Source organism: Strigops habroptila, chromosome 4 (genome assembly GCF_004027225.2).
Source record: "Strigops habroptila isolate Jane chromosome 4, bStrHab1.2.pri, whole genome shotgun sequence".
Classification (NCBI taxonomy): domain Eukaryota; kingdom Metazoa; phylum Chordata; class Aves; order Psittaciformes; family Psittacidae; genus Strigops; species Strigops habroptila.
The window spans coordinates 2,971,126-2,997,783 of NC_046358.1; the positions used below are offsets into that span (position 1 = coordinate 2,971,126).

Sequence of the window (26,658 nt, forward strand, 5' to 3'; positions counted from 1 at the left end):
ATGCAGTGTGTTTATTTACAAGTGATTCTGTATTTGTCTTAAAAAGAATGGTGTTACTAATCTGTGATAAGATGGTTTGAGGCCAGTTTGCAGTGTAACACATGCTTGTGACTTCCTCGAATGATCTGGCTTTATGGCTCATACTAAAATCAAAGTTGAAAGGAACACGTGTCATTTCCATAAAACTGATTGTTCAGATTCTGGAAACCACAGCTGTTTCAGCTGATGCCTTTCTCATACAAATGAGGTATATTTTAACCTGGTAAATTGAAATGAGATGTAATATAGCATTTGAATTGGTTGGCATTTTTTTCTGATATCAGCATAACCTCACCCTTTTTAGTCTTCTATATAAAGTCTTCATTTAGAGCTGATGAAGAAGTAAAGTTAGACTTCAGTTTGCTTCTTCTTAGTGAGATATGCAAACTTTGAGTTTTATGTTCTATGTAGTAATGTTGGAGAGAAATCACAAGGTAAATGCAGTGGATTGCTTCTTTAATCTTGTTCCTGTCAGTCATTCATAGGGACTTCAGCCTGTCCCTGGCCTCTCTTTCCATGTAGTAGTGTCTGATATAAATGTAATTGCATTCCTGTGGCACAAAACTGATTGAGGATGACTGGTTCTTTCCTGGCTGCTCTGATCCAGCCATGGTCTCAGGGGAACAGGAGCTGGAGGAGGAACTGACCACAGTTCAAGGAATGGGCAGGCTGCAGCAGGCAAGAAGAAAAAGCAATCAAACCAGCAGGAAGCTTCAGGTGGGTTAAATGAGAGAAAAGCTTATTCTTACCTCTATGTTAATAAAAATATGGAAAGTACTATAATTTGTATGGTATTTTACACTTAAAAATGTTAAGGACTTAAGAACTTAGATTATTTATGGAACTGCAAACTCTGGTAATTTAATGATTGTAGCCAGGCGTAGCCAGAAGATAAGATTCAATGCATCACACGTCTCCATTCCTTGAGTCTACTTAATTTTACACTGAAAACTAATGAGCTTCCCTCTGGAGTAATTCACTCCAATGCTTGAAGATATATGCATGATTAATATGTTAAGGCCATCTTTGGTTTAGATACAATCTTTATGAATCTCTCTGTTCGTGGAGGTTTACTGAAAAACTATTGAGTAGTGTCAGTTCATTCAGGTGTAATTCTGTGCTGTAATTTGCACAAAAATATGATAATTCTTGTAAGAAAAATTGGATGTCATTTCACATTAACGTACCACTAGAAGTATAATTTAATGTTTAGTTAACTCCAGTGCTCTACTCTGAGATTCAGACAACCTATTAACTAGAAATCAGGGGACTAATTAAGGTATCCAGACGTAGTTGTTCATTGGCCTTCCAGATGCCTGAGGGTGTCTTCAAAGACCTGACAGATACTACAGAAAACCTGTGGGAGACTTGGCTTTTCTGGAAATAAAAGCTGGAAGCTGGGCAGGTTACTCCAGTGTCCGCAGCAACCCCATGCACATTTAAGCACCTGATTCACGTGCTGAGTTTTAGGACTTTTAATTGAAACTATGCTTTTAATAACAGAATACGTTATTATTCTGTTATTAAATATTCTGGATGTCGGAGAGGGGCTCTTCACCAGGAACTGCAGTGATAGGACAAGGGGTAACAGGTTAAAACTAAAAAAAAGGAGGTTCAGGTTAGATATAAGGAAGGAAGTTCTTTACTGTGAGGGTGGTGAGGCACTGGAACAGGTTGCCGAAAGAAGTGGTAAATGCTCCATCCCTGGCAGTGTTCAAGGCCAGGTTGGACAGAGCCTTGGGTGACATGGTCTAGTGTGAGGCGTCCCTGCCCATGGCAGAGGGTTGGAACTAGATGATCTTAAGGTCCTTTCCAACCCAACCCATTCTATGATTCTATAATATGTATTTTACCCTTGCTTCCTTTCTTCTTTAATTTAAACTTCATTCTCATGTTTCGTGCATAGGAAGAATACAACTTTGATAGAAAACAATGCTTTCAAGAACTGAACGCCACCTTGGATAGCACTGATTCAGCTGAAGGAGAAAACATGGGAGGTTGGTGGCCAGAGTACACTTCACCTAATGCAGGTGTGATAGCGACTAGACAGTTTATTAAAGCATGCACAGCATCTGTATTTTGTGTCTATTTTTGTTTTCAAATTCAACTAACAACCCATTTGTGGTGTATTCTAATCGTTGTTGAATTTTTTTGGCTTGCCTTTTCTTTTTCATTTTAAAGCATGTGCGTGCTGGATGAACTGCCTAGTTTTGGTTCAGAATTAGAATACACAACCAAACACAAGGTTGAGCCTTGGTGCCTATGAAATACCCTCTGTGGCAAGATCATATGTTTTTTAAGTTATGAGTCTTGTTCCTGTGAATGTGTTTCCAATTTACATCACAGTTGTGTTGCAAAGCAGAATTATGTTCCATTGCTATATGCTTTTAATTTAAAAATCAGATTCTTATTTTTTAATGCTGATGTTTTTATATAGATGGTAAAGGCTGCAAATACATCTTATTATTAAAGTGGAATAGACTCACTTGATACAGACCAGTTTGATTATTAATAATTGCTTAAGACCTGATCCTGCAATTACATGATTAACTTGTGATTAAACGAACAGGAGCCACACGGTTGATTGAGCCACAATATTGTTTAGAATATTTCTGCCCCATTCTGAGTTCTTGAGCTATGCAACTTTATTTTGGTTTTTCAACAGTTAAGGGTACTTTTGTTACCTGATTTTTGGAAACACAGGGCCTCAGGCATTTCCACTGGAAATGGTTGAGAGCTGATTGTGCCCAGCAGCAGTGAGAATTGTGAGTAAGAAGCTGAAACCTTTTCTAGACTTCAGGAATTTTAGTAGACTCTTCTTGAAATAACTTCTTCTTTGACTTAAGTAGGTTTACGGAGTGTGGTTGAAGAGTTGGAATTGGAAAGAAATCAACTGCAGGAACAAATTCTTTTCCTAGAAGAGCGTTGTCAGGATTTGCAAGATAGATTGCAGCTTCAAGGGAGAATGGAGGCTCTTCAGGTGAGCTTTCGTAGTGTGTAAAACCTGATGATATAAGAGAATCACTTTATTCTCTATCTATATTCTTAAAATTATAACCTACAGTAAGACAAAAACATCAATTTGCAGCTAGCAAAAATGTCTAAAGCCTACTTGATAATTGTGTTGCCATAGTGTACATGTACTATATTATGCTCTGAAGTTAAAGCCTTTCATTTCTGTTCAGCACATAGAGAGACTTACTTGGAGCTTTGTTGTTTGTTTTAGAAAACAGAGTAAAAGGCAACATGATTTTCATTATTCTTTGTAGGGCCTTTGTCAGAAGATCCAGAATTGGATGTTGTTGCTACTGGCATAAATCTCCCTCTTCTTACATCCCTCAAATTTCTTTCCTGTAAATGTATGTGTGTATTATTATTTATATACACACACATTTATAGAAAAGAAACTGTTTAAATGTAGAAAAATAATTCTTCAGTATTCTGATATATAATCTAAACCCCAGATATTAATTTGACGTATATTTATATTGTAAAATTATTCAGTGAACACACCAAAAGGAATGGTACAGTAAATATTTATCAGAAAAGTTACTTTTAATATTGCCTGACTGACCAGTTAATATGTTTGAGTAAAACTCTTGGTGTAAGGGATCAGTTGTGTCATTTTAGTGCAAATAAGGTTTACAAATTATCATAGATCTTTATCTGTTAAGTTGCACATTAATGATATTAACATGAAAGACAACCTTATATTAATTACTCCTTGAGAATCTTATAACAAAGCCTTTCAATACAGGTAACCTTTGGTGTAGATGAAGAAGGGCAGCTATTGAGGGCGGTGCAGGTGTGTTCTGCCTCTTCCAAAAGGCTAGCTTATTTTCATTAGTGGTGGCAAGTTTGCCCTGTTTGTCCTATTTGCTGTTGACTCTGGGTATGTGTTTTGCTTTTGGGTTTGGGTTGTTTGGTTGCTGTTGTAAGATCTTTTGGTGTGTGGTTTTCTATTTGAATTGGTGCAGTGGATCTGGTTAGAGTAGGAGATTTGTATTGTGTTAAAAAAACAAAAGCTGTGTGAATGAAGCTTGCTTCTTCTTTTTTTTCCTCCACAATCCCTCATATTTTGCATTCCTTCAACCTGAAAAAGTAGACCAAAAAAATTTGCAAGTTTGATGCTATCTTGAAACCAATGAGGAAAGTATTTTGTCAAAGCAGTGGCTTCCCCTGTTAAGATAAGTAAGCTGCCTTAACACAGTCTGAGTGTGCGTGTTGTTTTGGGTATAAGCAATCATCCTTGAGTTCATGCTAAAGGAGGTATTTCTGCAAGGTGGGTTGCATCTGTTTGACTAATATCACATCTGAACTTGTGATAGGAGTGTTGTATTTTGCACTGATACCTGCTAACGTGCTGGAACAATGGTCTCTTACTCCTGTGTAGGATGTGAATCTCCTGAAGAGTCAGATTTTCATGACTCCAGTTATTTCGTGCTGTTCTGGGTGTTTGTATATGATAATGCTTTTCATTATTGTTTTGTTGCAGAATGAAAATGAACGTTTGCAAACTCAACTCACCCAATTACGCAGCCAACAAAAACAAGATATGGAAAAGCATCAGATTTTGATCTCTAGCTTGAATGAGCAACTTAAAGGGTAAAATAAAGAGTATTTACAACTCTGTACAGGATTAGCTTTCTTTGCTTTAGCTTAAACTTGGAATGAGAAGTATAATCTTTTAAAACACCTGTGAAAGAGTTACTTGAATCCTGCTTCTGTTTGCAGTGATGTTATTTTTGTACTTGGAAGTTTAAATGGAAAATGTAAAAAATGATTATTCTTTTAAGAAAATAGTTTGGGGCTACAGTTCTACAAAGCTTAAAGCAAGCTTTGTTTTCAAAATGTATTTTAGATTATATTATGTATTTTCTTTTTAGCTTAAGTGACAGAAATAGCTTCCTTGAAAATTCCCTTGGAGAAAAAGAACTAAAACTGTTGAGCACAACAGAAAAACTGGAACAAATTGAAACTTTGAGGAAACTGCTTCAAGAAAAGGATCTTCTGAACAAAGAGCTTGGTGAAAAGTTTGTGCATACTGAGCAAAAAGTAAGTTTTATTGTTAAATAGTACTATTAGAACTGGCGAGCATCAGGCATAGCTTTCTGCTTGTGTCCCAGCAGCAGTATTACAGTCTTTCCTATCCAAAGGTTTTCACTCTGTTTCTTTACAGTTTTGTTCATGTAATTGCTTTGCTTTAAGTTGGGCGTAAGGATTTCTTAGACCCAACACAGAGCTTTGCATGGAAGTATTTATGTTTTATTGAGGTGATGAGATATCCTCATTTATTAATTTCAAAAGTACAAACTTCACTGTTGTATAAACTGAATATTATAACACATCACAATTTTAATATACTTCTATGTATTTCTATCACGTTGCCTTTTATTTTTAATACTAAGCTGAATGAAGCCTTAAAGAAATGCAGTGTGTATGAAGTGGAGAACACTGAGCAGAAAACAGTCATCAGTGATCTAACAGAAAAAGTTGCTACACTGAAGGAAAAGGTAACTCATTAAAATGAAGTAAGAGAAGAAATGTTATGTTCTTTTCACTCAGCCTATTTAAATGTCAGCAAAATAACAGCATTAACTGCTTAAAATTTCATATACTAAACTTTCTGTATGCTTAAACAGTCTAAAGAATAACATGGTTATCTTGTTACTGTACAGTAAGGTACAGACTGATTACCTTAGATGCTCATGCTGCATGTGGAGTGTAACTTCTATTCTCCCTCTGACATAAGTTTGAAATATTCTTGTAACATTATTCTCTTGATGTTTAGACTTTGAAACAAGATGGCGTGGTAGAGTCGATGCAGCTGGATCTGGACCAGACCAATGAAGAGCTTGACAAATTGAACACAAGCCATTTAGAGGAAAGATCTCAACTTATTCAAGATCTCCAGAAACGTGAAAGAGAAATAGATAATCTTAAAGAAGCACTGGCAGAAAAAGACAGGGAGATGTCTGTCATGTCTATGAATATGACAGAGTATTCTGAACAGGTTATCATCCTGAAGCATCAGGTGCAATGCAAAGAGGAAGAAATAAGAGGCATGGAAGAGGCTTTATCAAAGGCTGAAAGGGAAACTCATTTACTGAAAGAAGTACAAACAGCTGATGTAAGAGATGCAAGCCTGCAGATATCTGCCCTTTCTGAGCAGAGTAATACAATGAGGCTAGAGCTCGAAAGAATTAGAGTTGAGAATGAAGCTAAAACCAAAGAAAATGAGGAATTAATAAGACAAAGCAGTGAGAACAGCCTTACAATTAAGGATCTCCGTTCTGAAATCAAGGCCAACAGTGTCGCATACCATAACAAACTTGCTGAGTGTGAGTCACAGATTACTTTGCTGAAAGAGCAGATTAGTAAGTCATCTGAAAAGCTACAAGAAACTGAGACTAAACAAAGAAAAGAAACTGAGTATTTGAAATCTCAGCTTGAGGAAAGCAATACTCTAAAGGAAAAATGGAACAATTTGATTAAAGAGAAAGAGAATAAAGCACAGACACTCGAAAATGAGTTAAAATCGATTAAAGATTCATACAACAAACTGGTTTTGGAAAATGGTAGAAAAGATGAAGAGTTGGCTGAGTTATCTAGGAAACTTTTAGAACATACTGAACATCAGGAAACAATTAAAAAAGAGTTACAAGAGAAACAAGAGTTCATTATTTCATTAGAGAAGAAGCTTGGGGTTATGGAGCAGCAAAATGAAGAGACTAAACGTAAATTAACTGGAGATCTGAAAGCCAAAGAGACATGCTGCAAAGAACTTAATAACCAATTAAATGAAATACATAAACAGATGAGCAACCTTGAAATGGAGACACAGGAGAAAGCTTCAGCTAATAAGCAGTTGCAGGCAGATCTTGAAGGGAAAGAGGAAAAATTGGCAGAGCAAATAAAAGCAAATGAATACCTGAAAAAAAGTATTGATATGGTGGAAAAAGAGAAGGAACAACTGATCAGTGAAAAGGAGAATTTGTCCAAACTCTTGGATGTAAAAGAGTGTGAGTTGTTAAAGAAAATCCAGGCTGTGGCAGAAATAGAGAATAAGTTATCTGTTAGCACTGCTGAGTACGAAAAAGCTCTTTCAGTACTAAACTGTGATAAAAACACTCTGGCAAAGGAGATTGAACAACTTTCAGTGCTTGCCCAGCAAAAAGAAAATTCAGTTGCAGAGCAGCTGCAGGAGAAAACAAAGGAATGTAATGTGCTAACTGATCAGTTGTTTGAAAGCAAGGAAAAGACGCAACAGTTGCAGGAGCAAATGCAATCACTTCTCATTCAGCTGAAGGATACTAGAGACAAAGACACAAAAACAGAAGAAATGTTAAATAATAAATTATCTGAATGCAGTAGCCTAATCCAAGAGCTCAGCCATAGTAAGGAAAAGAATTTACTACTACAGGAACAAATTCAAAGACTAACTTTGAATTTTGAAACTGCAAACAGGTCTCTAGAAGAGAAGATCCTTCAAAATGATTCATTATGTAAGGAAATGGAACAGAGTAAGCTGTGTATTGTAGAGTTGCAGGATGAAACTAGAAATCTTAAAGATGAAAAAACAAAGTTATCGCATTTGATAGACGAAAGAGACCTGACTGTGAAAAATCAGGGTTCAGAACTTGAAAAGTTGCACAGGCAAGTTTCTGAAAACATGGAAGAAAGTACAGCATTAAAGAATCAGCTACAGCTATTAAGCAAAGAAGTAGACGTGCTTAGGCATGAAAAGGAGGACTTTGCAAGCTTATTGAGCACAAAGTCACATGAATGTGAATTTCTTCAGTCACAGTTGGCACAGCAACAGTCTGAAATTACTTCAGCAAGGCAACAAGCACAAACAGCAGCTCTAGAAAATAACAAATTGAAAGCAGACATTGAAACGGTTAATGTTATGGTCACGAAAAAGTCAGATGAAGTAGCTGCTTTAACTTCACACTTGTCCCAACAGAGTCATAATATTTTAGCACTGAAGGACCAAATTGATGGCCTGTTGATTGAAAAAGAAAACTTAAAACTTGTCTCTGAAGAAAAAGAAACTCTCCTTTCTGAAAAGGAGGCTTTGATTCAGCAAATGAAAGATAGTAAACTGGCAGGAGAAGGGCAATATATGCAAATCATTTCTGATCTGCAAAACCAAATACAAGCCCTAGGTTTTGAAACCAGCCAGCTTAGACAAACAGTGCAGGAAAAAGAAAATGAATTTAAGAGGCAAGCCCAAGAATTAAAATTATTAAAAGATAAATCTGAAGAGTCTGATGTACTTAGGGTTCAACTGTCTGAGAATATGGAGGTTATTTCTGACCTTCAGTGTCAGCTTAGAAATGCAACAGAAAAATCATCCCAGTTGAATGATTCAATTATACAGAAGGATGAATGTTTAAAACAAAAGTTAGATGAATACATCAGTTTAAAAGCGCAGCTTTCCGAGGTACAGGAATCTTCTGTTTTGCAGGAGAAACAGTTAAAGCTTTTAGCCTCTGAAGCGGAACAATTAAAAGTGCTTGTTTCAGAAAAAGAATTAACCATCAACAATATTTCATTATTCAGTGAGAATTTAAAGACACAGCTTCAAGGGAAAGAGAACGAATGTGAGGTTTTAAAGAAACAGGTGGTGGAGCTGGAGGAAGCAAAAGTGACTTTACAAAGAGAAATACAACATCAGAAGAATTTAGTAATTGAGATGGACCAATCCTTATCAGAAAAGGAATCATCTCTTAAGGAAAATGACAATCTCCTCAAAACTCTGAAGGAGAGGGCAATGAAAGATGAAGAGAGGACAGTTATAATTTCTGAGCTCCAAAATCAGGTACATGAACTAACACAAGAACTACAAAAATCTAAAGAACTAATCCATGAGAAAGAAAATGCCTTTTTATCTCTTCAGGAAAAACTTGAAGCACAGTATGAACTAAGAACTGAGTTGAATGCAGCTCTTGGGCAAAAAGAAGAAGTCATTGCTGGACTGCTTAATTCTTTGAAGGAGAAAGAAGCCAGTATACAGTTGGCAGATAGCAACGTTAATGTTCTTTCTAGTGAGATTGAGATTCTTAGAGAAAAACTAGAGAAAAGTGGTACAGCCATGAAAAACCTGACTGAGGAAATTCAGGAAAAGAATGAGAAAGTTGGTGTTAATCAGAAGAAAATTGATTCTTTGACTGCTGAACTTGACTCTCTTAAAAACGAACACCAAAAAGCACTAGACCAAAAAAGTACATGGGGAGAACAACTACAGCAGAAAGAATTGTCTGTGGAGTCTCTGCGTGTGAAGTGCACTGAACAGGCAGATATAATAGCACGTTTGAAGTTAGAGTTGGACAATGTAAATTCCAAATCATCCCAAGACTGCCATGACAATGCGCTTTTTATAGCTGGTCTGCAGAGTCAGGTGGAGTCTTTAGAGAAAGAAAAAAATCTGTTACAAGCAGATGTGGATAAACTCATGGTGGAAAACACCCAACTTGCTGCCTCTCAAAATGATTTGCGAAAGAAATTGGAAGAGCTCCGAGAAATCAATCAAAAACTAGAAACCAGTGAGAATTATTCAAGAATGCAGATAGATGCTGTCAAACTGCAGATGAAGACTGAAAAAGAGAAGTTACAGACACAGGTTAGTGTGAAGGGTGAAGAACTTTCTAAACTAGAACTTAAATTTGAAACTCTAGAACAAAGTCTACTTGAGTCAGAAAACAAATGGGTGACTGAACTTGATAGGGCAACTCTACAAAATAATAATCTTACTGAGCAATTGAGCAGCTTAGAAAGTGAAATGGAATCAAAGGATAGCAAAATCCAGTCTTTGCAACAAGAGCTGGATCTTATAAAAGAGGAATTAACTCAAAGCTTATCTCCATTACTCAGTAGTAGGCTTTTATGTAAAGAAAAGGTGGCACAGGCTTCAGATTCTGAATGGCAGCTAACTGATAGTAAAATTCAGTTGGAAAAATTCTCCACTCTGATAACCACTATTCTGAGCAAAGAAACAGAAGGAGACCAATTGCAACTGGTGCTTTTGGAAAAACAGAAAGAGATAGACACCATGAAAGAGGAATTAAAAAGTATGCAGTCACTTGAGAAGCAGAAGGAGTTGCTTCAGAACGATATCGAGGAGACGAAGGGCAAATATGAGTCTGAAATTGAACGTCTGTCAAAAGAAATGGTCACAGTGAAGGAAACATTATGTAAGCAGCAGTCTCTCCTGCAAGAAAGGGAAGAGTCTTTTGCAGAAGTAAATAAGCAGGCTGAACTTCTTCAAGACAAGATAAATAAATCGGAAGAAATAGTAAGAACCAGTCAAGAAAAACTGCACATTGAAGGTAAAAAAGTAGCCAGTCTCCTTAAAGAAATGGGAGAAAAAGATCAACTCATTGAAAACTTAACTTCCCAGGTAAATCAGCAAAAGGATTTAGTTTCTGGCCTAAGCCAGCAACTGAAAGAAAAGGACTGTTCTGTTACCCAGATCATGGAATCTTTGTCTAATGAAATGCTGAATTTTTCTGAAGAAAGAAATATGTTAAATACCAAACTGCAAGACCTTGAAGCTGTCCATAATAGTTCTGTAGGAGAGCTAACCCGAGTATTGCAGGAACTTGAGGACTGTAAGAAAGAACTGGAACATAGTCAGGTTACATTAAGCAGTAGAGAAGCTGTGTTTAAAGATTTAATGCATGAAAAAGAGCAGATGCAGTTTAATCTTGAGAAAATGGGCAAGGAAAAAGAGAATCTGAAAAAGAAACTTCAAGCAGCATTGATAATAAGAAGAGATCTAATGCAAAAAGTTGGAAAACTAGAAAAGAGTGGACAGGAAGAAATAGAAAAAGAGCAAAAAAAAGCAGAGGAGCTGTTGAAGGAAGTTAATGAGTTAACAGACAAGCTGAAAGTAGTTGAAGTACAAAATAAAGAATTTGAGTCTCATCTTGGAACTCTGAAGCACCAACTTTTAGAAAAAGATGCCAAAATAAGTGATTTGACTGAAAATCTGTCTTCTAAAGCTTCTTATTTAAAGGAACTTCAGGACAAGATTGCAGAACTAAATGATGTCATTGCTGAAAAACAAAATATATGTGAGCAGAACCTAAAATCTTTAGAGGAAAAAGACTGTGTGCTTGCTCATATGCAATCTATGCTTGATGAAAAAGCAAGTGTGTATGAAGAGGAACGTTCTCAGCTGCTCTTAGCTCTTGAAAAGGTGAAGTCTGAAGTTATGAAGGAAGAACTGTTGAAAGATTCCAGTGCAGAAGAGCCTGGTTTAAGTGCTGGGGGCAGAAAGAAGTGCTTGGACCCCAACATTGACATTAATGTAATGAATCAGTTAAAAAAAGAAAAAGAAGCCTTACAGAAGGAGCTTTTGGTCAGGGAAGAAGATAGGAACAAATTTCAGAAAGAAAGGGAAGAGCACATTAAACTTGCAGCAGATTTTGATGAACAAAAAAACCAACTTGAGCAACTGAAACAAGAACATAAAGCACTCTGGGAAGTTCTTCAAACAAAATGTAAAGAACTTGACTTGAATCAGTTAGAAGGGTACCCTTTAGGGAAGGAGCTGGCTTCACCTAAGGCAGTGCTGGGACAAGAAGCAGCTGACCTAAGAAATTTGAAATCTGACAAACCAAGCAGCAAGGTTCAGGTTGCATCCTTGAAAGAGTCAGAAGACATCACTTTGGTGGCAGATAAAGACACCGAGTTAGTAGAACTGAGAAATAATTATGCAAAACTTCAGGAGGAAACAGAAATGTTAAGGCAAGAGCTGAGAAAAATATCAGTTGAATTTAGTGATGAAAGAGAAGAAACTGTCAACTTACACTCTTCAAGACAGCAGGAGCAGTGTAAGGGCAGCTTGTTGGAGGACATAAAGCAGCTACTGAAGAAGCTGAAAGCGTATGAGGCTGAAGCTATAGACGTTAAGACAGAGCTTGTACGTGTGAATAATGAGAAGGACGCACTGATTAAAAAAAGTGAAGAGGATTACAAGATGAGCCAGGAGAAACTGCAGAAATTGAGAGGTGAAGCTAAGAAGGAGGTTGCAGAAAAGAATGAGGAAATAGCAGCATTGCATTGTTCGCTGACAGATTTCAAACATAAACTTGATCTGGAAAAGGAATTATTAAACAAAACTGTAAAGGAAGGCCAAGAAGAAACTCTCCGTTACAAAACAGCACTTGAAGAAATGAAGAGTGAAAAAGAAAAACTTCTCAGTTGTTTAGAAAAGTCTGATTTGGAACTAATGAATATGAAAAAGGAGGTAAAACATTTCAGTGAAGAAAACAAAAAACTTCTGACAGAGCTGTGTGTGCTACGTGAGAAGGCTGAGATGAGCAGACCTGTGGTGTCATCCAAAGAGCTGAAGGAAGATGGTACCGAACAAGTAAAGTTGCAGTGTAAAGGTGCCTATTTTCAACTATCAGAGACTGATTACTCTGGCAAAACTAAATTGAGAGAAGCAACAGAATGTCAAATCCAGAAACAAATGCAGGTGATTGAAGAGCCGCTGGCAAAAACTGCAAATGAAAATGATTCTAAACCACAAGAGCAAAGAACTGCAGCAGAAGAGAAGACCAGAGAGCGCCTTCAGAGAAAATTACAGGCAGCTTTAATATCACGTAAAGAAGCCCTGAGAGAAAATAAATGTCTAAAAGACCAGCTTGATAAGCTGATGTTGGAAAGAGAAGAACTGGTGAACAAGACAGGGATGCTTGAACACTTGTTAGAGCTTGGTAGAGAAAAACAAAGTTCCAGTACTGTTTCTCCATTGTCTGAAGAGGAGCGCCTTGCTTCTGAAAATGCCAGACTGCTGACTGAAAACGAAAACCTCACTGCAGCTTGTGAAAGTCTTAAATCCACCATGGAGACTATAGTTCAGGAAAAAGAGGCCTTTTCTTTCCAACTAAATACTTTAAAAGATTCTCAGACAGTTGAATTAACAGGATGGAAGGCTAAACATAGTGAATTAAAGCAGGAGTATGAATCACTTCTTCAGGCATATGAGAATATCAGTAGTAAAATAGCAGATATGAGGCAAGTTATTGATCTCAGTAGAAAAGAGAAGCAAGAGGCTATTCAAAGACTCAGGGAAGGAGAATCTGAGAAGGAGGCTCTTGAGAAGCATTTACAAAAACTCATTGATGAAAATGAGGTTATTAAGAATGAGCTGAAACAACTTGGAGAATCCAAGAAGATGGAAGTTGACGAGTTACAAAGTAAAGCAGAAAGGCAGATACGAGAGCAAGAGGCAAAGATGCAAGAGCACCAGGATCGTCTTCATGAGCTCACCAAACAGAATCATCAGCTAATGGAGGAAAATGAGCAGCTGAAACAAACTTCTGAAAACTTAAAGCAGGCTTTAGAGAAAATTCAGAATGAAAATGATATCCTTCAGAACAACATCACTGTAACTAAAGCAGCTTTGGGAGAGCTCCAACTTCAAATGGAAGTGCACCAAAATGATATGCAATCTAAAATCAGTGAGGCATTATTTGAGAACGAATCGTTGTTAAAGGACATTAATGCGTTAAAGGATAAACTTTCTGAAAAAGAGCAAGACGTGTTTGTCTTAGAACAAGAAAGAAATGTAATTTCAGAAAAAGCAAAAGAAACTGAAAAATCTTTGGACCACAAAGATCACTGTCTAACAAAGCTGGACGTGGAATGTAGAAGTCTTACACAAGAAATTGTTAGCCTAAATGAAAAAGTTAAGATTTTAGAGGATGACAAATGTCTCTTACAGGAAGAATTGGAAAATGTACAAGAAAGTTCTTACAAAGTAAAGAATGAAAGAGAATTTCTTGAGACAGAATTGCTTAATCATGTCAAAAAAGTTGATCATCTTACTGACAGAATGAAATTGGCGCAAGTGCAGAATAACTTGCTGTTACAGCAGCTGGAAGAATTAAAGGCAGAAAAATGTAATGTGATCAGAGAAAAAGAAGAACAGCAGTTACATATTGTAAAAATATTTGAGGAGAAGGTGAAAAGTGCTCAAAGGGATAATAATGGAAGTAAAAACAAAACGAAAGAATTGCAAGAACTCTTAAAGGAGAAACAGCAGGAGATCAACCATTTGCAAAAGGATTCTATAAAGTTCCAGGAGCTGATCCTGGATTTGGAAAGATCTGTGAAACTGTCACAGTCAAAAAGTGAAAAATTTGAAAAGGACTTAAGTAATATGTCGGAGAAGCTTGCAAAGTCCAATGAAGAAATAAGTCATCTCAAGGGAGAGCTATCTTCACAGGCGAACTTGTTGCATCAGTCAAAGAATGAAGTGGACAGGCTCACAGATGAGAATCTAAATTGGAGAAAAGAACTTAAGAAAAAGGATGATGAACTACAAATTCAGAAGAGGGAATATGAGAGACAATTGGAATTTAATCTTCAGCAATTAAAATTGGTTCACAAAAGAGACTTTTTGAATCTGGAAGAAAGACACGGTGCTCTCGAGAGAGAAAAAGATAGGGCACTTAGTGAGATTCATGGTTTGCAAGAGGAAATTAGCATTAAGGACTCTGAAAACAAGAAACTGCAAGCAGATTTGAATGCAGCTTTGGCACGATTAGCTGCTTTTACAAAGTGCATGTCCTCTCTTCAGGATGACCGGGACAGGGTAATCACCGAAATGAAAACCTGGGAAATGCAGTTCAAAGAGATCATCCAAAAGAAAGAGAAACAGATAGAGGATAGTAATAAAAGAATGATATCTTTACAAGATGAATTGAAAGAGAAGATTACTCAGATTCAAGAATTGAATATCAAATATTCTGTGGTAGAGGAAACAAAGGATGAATTGTATTTGAGGCAAAAGTCTGTTGATAGACAACGCTATGAAGAGCTCTGCAGACTAAAGGAAGAAAATACAGTGGTTTTGAACAGGCAGCAAGAACTGGAGAGTGTTCTTCAGTCCAAAGAAGCAGCTTTGCAAGCACTCCTTAAAGAAAATAATTCTCTTAATCATCTTATAGAGAACAGTAAAAGTGCAGGAAAAGAGATAAAAGCTCTGGAAAGTAATTTTACAAGACAGGAACAAGAATTGCAACAGCTTCTAGCTGAGAAGGAAAAACTTAATGCTGAATTGCAAAAGCAGGTGACCATTTCTGAGCAAATGAAGATCATGCTAAATAATAAAGACAAGGAAATTTCCTTACTTATTTCTTCAAAAGGTGATGAAATCTCTGACTATCTTAGTCAGGTACAGACTCAACACAGAAAACAAATCGAAGAGTATGATCTTCAGTTAAGGTCTTTGCAGCTGGAGAGACAACAATCTGAGGAGTCCTGTCAGAGGATGGAAAATGAATTGAGAAGTCTCCAGGTGAAAGCAGACAAAGCAGGTCAAGATAAGGCTGCAATTGCCAGTGAAATAGATGCCTTGAAAAAGTCAATGTCATCTCTTCAGAATGATCGGGATGATCTTTTTACTAAATACAAAGAGCTGGAACATCTTCACCAAGATGTCTTGAATCAGAGGGACAGTCTTCTAGTTGGCAATGCAAGTGAGAATAATGCTTTGAAAGAAGAGTTGAGGATGCTTCTTAATCAGATAGACGATCTTCATTCTGAAAATGCAATGCTAAGTGCACAGCTGATAAAGTATAGGGAAGATCTTAACCAAGTTTTATCTCTGAAAGACCATCAGGTAAAGGACTTACTTAAGCAGAAATTGGATTGTATTAAAAGCCTTGAACAAGAAAAATACGATCTTCAAAAACAAATAAAAGAAATGCAGCTTTCCAGTGAACTGCAGAAGGATATTGCTGTGTGTTTGGAACATGAAAATGAGAAATTGGTGTCTAAAGTAAATGATTTAGAATCTTTAATTGCATCATTAAACAAAGAGAAACTTGTTTCAAAATCTGGAGAGAAGCTGGTAACTAGTGATAGTGTTCAGAATCAAGAATGTGTGTCAAATGGACAGTATGGAGAAAATCTTCAAGAACTCCAGAAATCAAGAGGCAGAAATACTAAGGGTGCAGATGAGGAATACAGTAATACTCTTTTGACACTTGAACATGGAGATGAACCTGATGCTTTTGCAGAGAAGATGATACTAGAAGTTCAGTCTCGAAACAGTGAGCTGAGGTCCCAAAATGAGGCCTTTGGGAAAGCAATGACTGCTCTGCAAAATGATAGAGACAGGATAATAGAGGAGTTAAAGGTACTTCAAAGCAAATACTCATCTGATCTCCAGACTGAAAAAAAGAAAGGAGATGAACTTGAAGCTGAATTGGATGGCTTTAAAATACATCTTGTCACTATGCTTAAAGAAAATTCTCTTCTGAATCGGGCTATTTTTGATGCTGCAGATAAGGTTACACTTGATCAGATTGCTGCTGAAATTGAAAAGCTCTGTAGGACATTAGTCAGTCGAGAGATGGAGGTTAGCAGGCTCTCAGCTGAGTGTGGCAGTTATGTTCACCAAATTGAAGCATTTTCCAAGGCTATGGCCAGTCTTCAGGATGACCGAGACAAATTGCTGCAGGAACTCAGCAATCAGAAGGTAACTTCTGAAACAAAACAGGGCACAGCTTCATATCCCATTGGTTGCAACAGCATCAGTGAGCTAAATTCTGTTAAAAGTAATTTGGATATGCCTCAGAACAATAGGGGAACGTTGGTAAGTTTTCATTTTGTAATTTATTTCTTTATGCAGAGAATGCTCAGAGACATTATAGTTTCTGAAGTTCAGCTTTGTGCATTATGTGAGTGCTAAGAAAACGTTGTGTGATTAGAAAGGCATGCTTACAATTTTGGGAGTTCAGGTAATTATCCTGTTAAACAGGAGCAAACGGTGAATATGCATTTTTCTGTAATTGGAATTCTAGCACTATTTTATTCTGTAATTGGAATTCTTGCACTACTAAAACTTCAACCAGACTGTTCTCATTCCCGTTGACTAATCACGTTTATTAAACATAGGCTAAAGAAGGAGCCAGCCTTGCAGCTGTTGAAATATCAAAACTGAAGACCAAGGTTGATGATTTGGAGAAGGCATTGCATCAGACAAAAGCCTTCCAAGCAGAAACTGAGAGAGAGATTGCATCATACCAGAATGAGCTTGCTGGATTAAGGTATAAATGTTAAATAGTATGTGTGGTTCTTGTTTAGAATTCTTTAGTGACTTCACAGCCTGATATAAAAAAAAAGAAACCCAAAATTATGTATATTTTAGCAGAAAGTAGCGTAAAAATATTTCTGTAATGTGTGAAATCACCGAATTCAATTTCCACAGAGTTGTCTGTTAGTGGTTGGTGGTTATCCTCATATCTTTATGTAATAGTCCCCTGGTTTATGTCAAGTTTAAACAGTCTTAACTGAATGGCTTTTGTTCTGTTAATGACATGGAACTATAGTTTATTAATCTTATTTCCATGCTTGGTATCATATTCTCTTCTTAAAGTAACAATTGATATGGCTGAACATTTCCTCCCCCAAATTTCTTTATTTCAAAAGATGTCTGAGGTGGTGAATATTTGTCCTAACTACATATTGAAAATTATATTAAGTTCACATTTGAGCATTATTTTTGTAGATTCAGCACTGTTTTTGCATCATCTGTGACAAATAATGTGCCACCTTGGGCTTAATTCTGTGAATGCCTCATAAGGGCTGCTTCAGAGAAGGCAGTAGGCATTTTTAGGTAACACTCAGTGGAGGCTTAGAGTTCTGTTCATATTCAAACTTTTAAAGTTGTGCAGATGATTGAAGTGTGAAAGCATGCTATGATCAGATCAATGAAGATAATTTTGTTTGAATTTGAGGCCAGTATTCTAGTACCTTACTGCATTTTAGTGGCTGTAGTGAAATTTCTAGATCTCTAATTAAACTCTGTGTGAGATAATACCTGTTTTATACTACAACATTTTAGGGGTGGAGATGTAGATCAAAAGGCCAGCCCCAGATTTATCTTTGCAACTGTGAGCAAGTTAGCATGAAATAGTCAAAACTCATTCTAACATATAGACTTAACCAGTGAACAGCATTAATAGTCTTTTTTCCATTTTTTTCTCCAAACTTGTCTTAAATTGAATACAGAAGGATTTAAATTACTTTTATGCCTTTTGAGATATTGCCTGTGTATGACAGCAGTTTCTGGAGATGTGGCAAATTTGTTTGTGTTCTGAGTAGAGGCGGTATTCCTTTTCAAACTTGTGTGCTTGCAATAGGGGTGACTGGCTGCCTTGCGCAGCACTCTACACAGCTGTGACCTAGAGCTGCTTTGCTGCACAACCTTATTCTTTAAGAAGCTGAAGTATTTTTTGCATTAACAGATGTTAGTATCTTTACAGCCAATGAACTTCTCTTGTCTCCAAGCCAACAAAGAAAATGTGATGTTATCACTTTCCAGCCTTTATTTTCTGACCTTTTTTTTCAGCAGATCTCTTTAAACTGAAGTATGTATTGAGAATGTTCATATAGTGCTCCATATTTGCATATAACTGTTCAAAGATAGCATTATTTATTACAGAAATAACAGTAAGTCCAGCTTTATCCTTTTCATTGACTTATATGTATATCATCATTTAACATCTAATATTTTATCTAATACGCTCAGAATGGAAAAAAACCTCCTCCTCTCAGAGTCTCAGGCTCTGCGAAATCAATGTCAACTCACAGTTGCTGAGAAGGACCGAGAGATTGCACAACTGCAGAAGCTACAACAAGACATGATTATGAAGAAATCAATCTCTGCTGGCAGCAATTATCCAGTCCAGGTAAACAAACGAAATGTAGCAGGAGGCACAAATCTACTTCCATCAATTTATTGTATTAAATTTGCAGCCTGCTTCCCAAAAGAGCATATGATAGTGAAGTATCATATTCTGATAGGCTGATACAACAACCTGTATGTCAGTGTTGCCTGGGTGGAAATCAGCAAATTGGAATTATTACAAGCAGATGAGTTGCAATTATTAAAACCACTTTTTAATGGAGTCTGATATATTGGTCAGCTTCTTCTAAACAAAGAAAAATCATGAGTTTCTCATACATTGATAAAATAAGAGAGAAAACTAACTGATGTGTATTTTAATGATTAAAAACATGGAAAAATTCGTAAAGAAATGGAATGGTTGTGAAGCAAAATGTGAGGGTCATAAACCAGTAATGGTTACCGATTCATAGTCAAAAAGGAATAACTTTGCTGTGGTTACATTGTAAGGTAAGTTATTTGCCAGTTGCTGAGATGCTAAGGTTAGTAGATGACTTAGGTAATCTTGTATATTGCTATTTTATGTTAGTTAAATCCAGGATATAATAGGAAGAAGTTGGAAAAAACCAAACCACCACCAACAAAATTGTTTAGCAGCAGATAAGTAGAGACGTTAAGGAAAATGCATTAAAACCAATTTAGTTGGAGAAGTTTGTGTCTCACATGCTGTTCATTTTGTATGATTAAACTCATGACTAAAATGTTTTGAAGAGTAATGGCTGTTCGGTTATAGAGCATTTTATGTGGTAGAAGTCTTTATTTCATGATTGTATAAGAAAATAGATCCCATAAAGTATTAGAGATTGCACATATCCCTCCATTATTGGACATTAATATCAAAATGTTGATCTGCCAGAGATAAAGAAGTCCAAAGCTGTGAATCAGTGATAAAGTTGGGTGGGGTTTTTTTCTTTTCAAAAAGGACTTTCAGCTTTAAATACATATTTACAAAATAATTGTTTTTCTACAAATCATGAAAACCATACATTATTAGTTTGAAAGGTGTTTTGTATTCATCTGGCTTTTTCTATTACCCTCCCACTCTCTTTTTTTGTGTGCTTCACACTATTTGCAAATTAAAAATTAAGTCGAGTTGCCTTTTCAAGGTAATTTTTAATTGTTTTTTTTAATTGAAGTATTTAGGCTGAAAACACTAAGTAGAAGATTATTTTTTTTATATATATACATGAAGTCTTACAAATGTGGTATTAACTTGTGGGAAGGAAATGATCTTGTGAAAAGGAAATTATTATGTAGTCCAAATGTATATTTAGTGTTGGAGTTGTGTATTATTTAGAGAACTCCTATACCCTCATTTACCCTGAATGTGTTGATACTTTTTAAGGTTTTAGAAACTGTCTCCCTCACTGGAAGTGCAGATACGCCAGAGGAAATCAAATGTGTCTTAGCTGAGAAGAATCAGCTCCAGAATGAACTGCAGCGCTGTCTTCAGGAGATACACCAGAAGGATGTGCATTTCCAGCAGATGAATTCAAAGGTAACTTAGAACAACAGTTGTGATCCTGAGTAGCTCATGTGAATTTGAGCTGATATCAACATAGAAACATTGCTAAATTGGCAATGTCTTGTATGGTTCAACAGTGCTGTTGGCTCAGACTGGAAACTGCAAACTGAATGTCAGTATTGTCTTTCTGTCAGGCTTTCCTGTCTTGTTCTTTGACTTAGAGAGGCTTATTTGAGTCTGCATTCTGAAGACATTGTTGTGGCTTTGCTGAACTTCTGCTCAAAGTAAACGATTTTTCATGACAGACAGAAGCAGATGTTTGTCTTGGCTGGAACAAGATTTTAGCTATCTCGGACCAAATATTATATATCTCAGATATGCTTCCTTACAAATTCTTGATGAACACTTTTGTGACTGCTAAGACAGTAAAAGTGTGTGTGTGTCCATGTGCACATAATGTATTTGTGTTCAGTTTTGTTTGCAAGAGTTTGTAAATGTTCTTGGAAGTTCCCTTAATGTATCTCTCTTTGTCTGGTATTTCCCTGGTATTTCAAGCAAAGCAGGTTTATGTTACCTTTCATCTGTCATTGTTTTCACTCCTTCACCCAAACATTTTGTAAACCTAATAACCATTTTAACCAAACTTTGAAACAGGTGTAGAGATCTCAAGCTCCTACAAGGGAAGATGAGTGTTTGGGTAATGAGACCCATATTATGGTCTGTTTTTTGTAAACAGATGAAAACTCACTGCTGAGCATTCCTGGACTGGCCGGTGAACATGTTTATAATTTATACTATCAGGCTTTTTTGGCTCTATGTGTTGTCCTGAAGTAGCAACTAAATATGCAATCTTTTGCCAGTTGGTGATAGCGTAGCAAACACAGGGAGGAAGGCATTGGGGTTGAAAACCCTGAGTTCTTGTTTTGGGTATATTGATAACAGACGAAATCAATACTCAGGTTTCATTATTTCCGTTGCTTATAAAATAACTAGTTATATCTTACTGAAAAGTCAATCCAATTTTGAAACTAGTACAGAGTTGTTTTCAACAGCAGGTTCTCAAATCTGTAGTAATTTACTGAAGGAGATCATTGCTAATTTTTCTTTATTTAAATGTTCATTTCTTTCAGGTTGTGCAGTCAACAGAAGAGAATGCTATCTTGTCTGCCCAGTTGAAGACTCTTTCACAGACTCTAAGAGATAACCAGCTTCGTTACACTGACTTGCAAAATCGTTACTTGAGACTGGAGAGGGAGTATCAGACAATGCAAGTGACATCTTTCCAAGGGACCGTTCAGGTAACCAAATATATGGAAATGTTTTTAGTTGGTTTTTCTCTCTCTGCTTGTGCTTTTCTTGTTTTCATGCTAAAAAATGAAATGAATACTTTTTGTTGTACCGATTCAGTACTTCTGCTAGTCCATGATCATAGAATCGTAGGGTGGTTTGGGTTGGAAGGGACCTTAAAGCTCATCCAGTTCCAACCCCCTGCTCACGGGCAGGGACACCTCACACTAGAGCAGGTTGCTCCAAGCCCCTCTGTCCAACCTGGCCTTGAACACTGCCAGGGATGGGGCAGCCACAGCTTCTCTGGGCACCCTGTGCCAGTGCCTCAGCACCCTCACAGGGAAGAATTTCTTCCTAATGTCTAATCTAAATCTCCCCTGTGTCAGGTTAAAGCTGTTCCCCCTTGTCCTGTCACTACATGCCCTTGTAAAAAGCCCCTCTCCACCTTCCTTGTCAGCCCCTTTAGGCACTGGGAGCTGCTCTAAGGTCTCCCCAGAGCTGCCTTTTTTCCAGGCTGAACCAGCCCAGCTCTCTCAGCCTATCTCCAGAGCAGAGCTGCTTCAGCCCTTAGAGCATATGGACATGATCAGAGGAAAAACTGGAAATGAATAGCTGCGTTACTTACAAAACTGCAGTCAATGCTATATTATTATGTGGATGTGTAGATGCATTTCTTTCACTTCAGAGCTTGCTGTGTTATGCAGCATACATATATCCTTCAAGTCCTGCAGCACACACAGGCATTATTCTTCATCAGCTTTCAGTTAGAAAACATGTTTGAAAGATTGCAGCTCCAGAAATTAAAAGATTAAATGGCACAAAGAGTGGTTTGTTCCACAGCTTTGTGGTGCTTATGGCTTCTTTAATTGAAGTAAAGATTATTAACAACTAGAAAATGGTGACTGGCTCTTTTTTTTTTCCCTTTAATATTTTCTAGGATGAAACTAGAGCAGAAGTTCCCCCTGGAGCACCACGGGAAAGATCTGCAGTTATTGTTGAAGTAGACAATATGGAGCTAAATGAACTCAGAAAAAGGTCAGGACTGAGACATGTATTAGCAATATTGTTTTCCTGACGGCTGTGTTGTGAGTGCAAAAGTAATGCTTTTCTATCCCTCTAAGACATTTTGGGGGAAAAGGGAAACAAGTGGATTTACAGTGGATTAAATGAATCATAGTCATACTCTTGAATTGTTATCATCTGGTGCTATTTGTGGTTTGGTTTTTGTAAAGATACACGCTTATTGGTGACTATTTCAATATCTAACCTAAAGCATCTCATTATAATTAAGTCTTTATCACAAAAAAGGGAATACCTTAATAAAAAAGAACAAGAAAGTTCTTTAAGTGCATGAAATACTGATTTCAGGTTTCATTTTGTCACAGGCTTGCAGAGACTGAGCAACAATATGATTCAGTGCAGCAGGCGCTCACGCAGCTGACAGAAACACTGTCAGAAGAGAAGAGGAGGAGAGAAGCTGCAGAAGAAGCTCTTGGACTCTCTGAGGAGCGAAGTAACAGGTAAAATACTCCTGCTTGTAAAACATGGGGTTTTTCCTTCTGAAAGAAGAGTGTAAAATGTGTTTTCTTCTTTTCTTATACTTTTGAGTGTGTGACAGTTAGATTGCTGCATTAAACTCTTATGTGGGTATGAAATAACTTGCATGTTCAGAGAGCCAAAGCCGTCTTTCACCTCTGCTTCCCCTTGGACGAAGGCATGGTGAGGTTTTCATTTACACTGTGTCTGGGGTAAATGCAAAGTGTACTACAAAACTGGAAAAAGAAGAGTCAGATTTTTTTCGTTTGCCTTCTATTTTTAGTGAGATTAGTGATAGATATTTCTATAGGTGTTAGGTTTCTGAGCAAGTAATAGAACAAATAGAACACACAAGTTATAGAACCTGTTTGTGAGTCCATGGTACCTGAAGCAATGGAAACTGCGTTAAAAAGCTAGGTTTAACTCTGTGGCCTCAGCTGTTGGACTCGGTAGTCAGGGGCATTTCTTTTCTTCCAAGTTAGGAAAAAACCTCACATACAACAGCATTAGCACAACTACTATTTAGAGTCAAAATATCATTATTCACTTGCCTATGTAAAGTGTCCATCCCTGCCATTATCTGAAAATCACTGTTCAATCTGCTAGTGGTGATGGGGGTTATTCTGGATAAATAAAGCACCTTGAAAGTAGATTGTAAATAGAGACTGAAAAAGACCTGGCAACATGAACTAAGTCTTACTGCTTGTTTGTGGGGACCTTCCCCCAGTAATGTAAGTATACAAAACATTGTTTCTTATGTGAATTCAGTACTTTAAAAGAGGAGGTCATTCAGCACTCCACTGTCTCCCTTAATTTTTAGATTTGAAGTAAGCAGTTACAGGTCTGTACCTAGTGAATACACTGTTCAGATGGAAGCAGAGGAGGAAAGGGAAGCCTTAATCATCAATCCCAGTGAACATGTTGTTGTGAGAAAGGTAAGTGAATTAATGCTTTTAAACCCCTGCATTATAAGCTACTTAACAGAAGTGTGCATATTGTATGCTGCTAGTTGGACAGCAGCAGAGCTCATGATCTGCTTCATGCTACCCCTTTGTTTTTCTGTGTTCCCTCCACTATACCTTTGTTTCAACTGTCATTCATTCTTGGGAGTGAAGATTTCCCTTCTGAGTGACTGGAAGTCACTGATTTTGGGTTATAACACATAAACGCAAGCATGAAGCAGCTACTTGCCTAATCTGCCTTGTCTCTGAAAAGATGTGAAGTACTCTTTTACCCTCTTAGTGTCATGGGGATGGGTGGGCCATAGAGGCATCCATTCTGAGTAGCAAACTACTACTGAAACTACATCTTACTGTAAAAATGTCTTAAATTTCTTTCTGTTTGGGTTGTGGATGGTGAGTCAAATTCAGGCAGCTGTCTAATCCATGCCATAGAATATATTACATATGTCCAAATTAAAGTGTGAGTAACTATATTTATATTGCACATGTGGCCATTAAATAAAATGTGTATGCATATAATTATGCATTTGCATCTCTAGTGGATATATGTAATTCCATAATACACAAATGCCTTCTATCCATTCCTCTCCCCTTTTATTAATGCTGTTCTCTTTGGCCTTTAAATCATTCCTGCTTACAGCTTGTGCTGTGGCACCCATTGCTGCACCAGAGGCAAAAGGTTTAGAGTGGCTCAGAAATCCAAGTTGCAGTGGAACTTCCTTTCATTTGTATTCATGATTACTTATCGGATGTTTGTTGTTTCCTAACCAGATGAAAGGAGGGGCCCTTTCCGTCCGAAGATGGCTTCGAGGACGAAGTCTTTACTGTTCTAAGCTGCTGACCTCCAGAGCAAAATCCCGCTATTTATTCCTCACCTACCTGGTTACACTACATCTTGTTGTTTTTCTGTGCCTCACGGGTGTTCTCTGAGTACACTGCATTTTCTTGGGTAACTTATTTCCCTGTAGGTAATGGTGTGCCAATTCAAGATTATAGACTTTTCACATGCTGCTGTTAAGCTATGCACTGGACACAGTTGTATATATTCTTGTTACACCACATGAATCTTGAGCTTCTAAAAAGAAATGTGTGTATATCACAGTTGCTCCAAAGTTGACTTGAATCGCTCTTTAACGGTGGAATATTATATTTGCTAAGGAGAAAATATTTCCCTCTGCCCTATAAAGAAACAGCTGCATACAAGTTATTTAATATTGTTTGTGAGTACATAATGATTGATTCCTACTGAATGGGTTGTAAATGATATCTTTTCTATATAAATTTTATTTTAAGAGTTAAACTATAAATTTTAAAGGAATATTCAGCTATTACTGTTCACTGGCTTCTTGATTATAACAAGAAGTTTTATAGAGTGCAATAAAGGAAGAACTACTGGATCTTTGATTTAATTTTTTTTGTTTGGGTGTTGTTTGGTTTGGGGGTTTATTTTTTAGCTGAAAATAAAAGAATTAAGAAGGTTGTTCTGTGGCTGTGCAGTTTGTAATGGCTATGGCAAGGTGTGCAGATATGTGTGTGGTAAGGAGGTAAGCCAGTGATTAAAGATTCAAAATTGAGATGACATGAAGAAATGTCTTCAACTTCTTATATTCCTTTACTGTTGGTTAAAGGTGCAATTTCTGTAATTTTTCTTGTGATTTTTTGTTTGCTTAAATTCACTTGAATTTTTTGTCTTAGTGGGTTTAGTTACTGCCTGTCTTTGGGGCAGAATGTTACTCAGCTGCTCAACACATGAAATTCAAGCTTATAAAGACAAAACCTTACATATTTTACATGTTTGAGCCTCAAGATATGAATAAATAAAGGGTATATTTTCAACCAAGAGGCTGTAAGAAGCAGGATTTGCATTCAGTTTCTGTAGACACGTAATAGTGCGTTGCATATTAATACATCCATGTTTTGTTACAGTGTTCTCTGAAACTGCACAACTATTTCTCTCATTCAAAAAATAGCTTATTTGTGAAGACTATGGCCACTGGAAACTGGAAGGTTGTTTTTAACCCCTGTATTGTTGTTTGCTGGCATTTCAGCTCTCACCTGTATAAAATGGAGATACAATCAGAACAAGCTGAGTCTAAGGGCATAGGCGTAAGTCACAAAAGGAGAGTACCTGTTTGGTTTCCAGTTTGCTGGACGAAAATCCTAAAAACCTTGTGGGAAAAGAAAAACCTAATGTTTATGGAAATAGAAGGATTCCATCAGTTTTACTAATGGGCACATTGACTTTGAATAGATACTAGTGAAGTGAGTTATCTGCCTAAGGTCCAAGGATTCTTGTGTGTGAGGTCTGAGCAGTCGCATGGCAGGTAGGAAAGAGGGATTGGTTGGCGTTTATGTTTGCAGAGTTAACATTTACCGAATTGTATCTGATGTTCTGTATCACTTGTTTTTGTCAGGTGTCATAGGAGATACTGCCAGGGGTAGTTACTACTGTAGGTAAATCCTGTGAATCTTGTTCTGTAGTATTTCTTAGTCTAGCAAAGTTCTGAATGTCTATATAAATCCAATCTATTCCAATATAACCGATGACCTTTTTTGTTGTAGAATGGTAATGGCTCCTCTCTTTTGAATGGCTGCTGATTCAGTCGCTGTTTTCAGCCATAGTGTCACCCAAGTCCTGAGATAAGTCAGCTATTTTC

At 37.0% G+C, this 26,658-nt stretch overlaps 1 protein-coding gene across 13 annotated transcripts in view; it reads left to right on the forward strand.

Moving 5' to 3' along the window:
- The window catches only part of LOC115605999 (golgin subfamily B member 1-like), a 44,397-nt gene extending 18,556 nt beyond the window's left edge, over positions 1–25,841 (forward strand). The window contains exons 15-30 of one of the 13 annotated variants that reach the window (XM_030481167.1): positions 602–756; positions 1,946–2,069; positions 2,886–3,019; positions 3,797–3,844; positions 4,535–4,644; positions 4,926–5,094; positions 5,448–5,552; positions 5,831–16,657; positions 16,960–17,111; positions 18,596–18,755; positions 20,097–20,249; positions 21,347–21,514; positions 22,441–22,538; positions 22,889–23,023; positions 23,860–23,974; positions 24,773–25,841. In XM_030481167.1, coding sequence (XP_030337027.1) covers positions 602–756; positions 1,946–2,069; positions 2,886–3,019; positions 3,797–3,844; positions 4,535–4,644; positions 4,926–5,094; positions 5,448–5,552; positions 5,831–16,657; positions 16,960–17,111; positions 18,596–18,755; positions 20,097–20,249; positions 21,347–21,514; positions 22,441–22,538; positions 22,889–23,023; positions 23,860–23,974; positions 24,773–24,931 — 12,812 coding nt within the window. In that variant the 3' untranslated portion in view covers positions 24,932–25,841. The remainder of the gene's footprint in view (positions 1–601; positions 757–1,945; positions 2,070–2,885; positions 3,020–3,796; positions 3,845–4,534; positions 4,645–4,925; positions 5,095–5,447; positions 5,553–5,830; positions 16,658–16,959; positions 17,112–18,595; positions 18,756–20,096; positions 20,250–21,346; positions 21,515–22,440; positions 22,539–22,888; positions 23,024–23,859; positions 23,975–24,772) is intronic. The other 12 variants (XM_030481170.1, XM_030481180.1, XM_032919842.1 and 9 more) reach the window with 12 other exon arrangements.
- Positions 25,842–26,658: the final 817 nt, after the last annotated feature.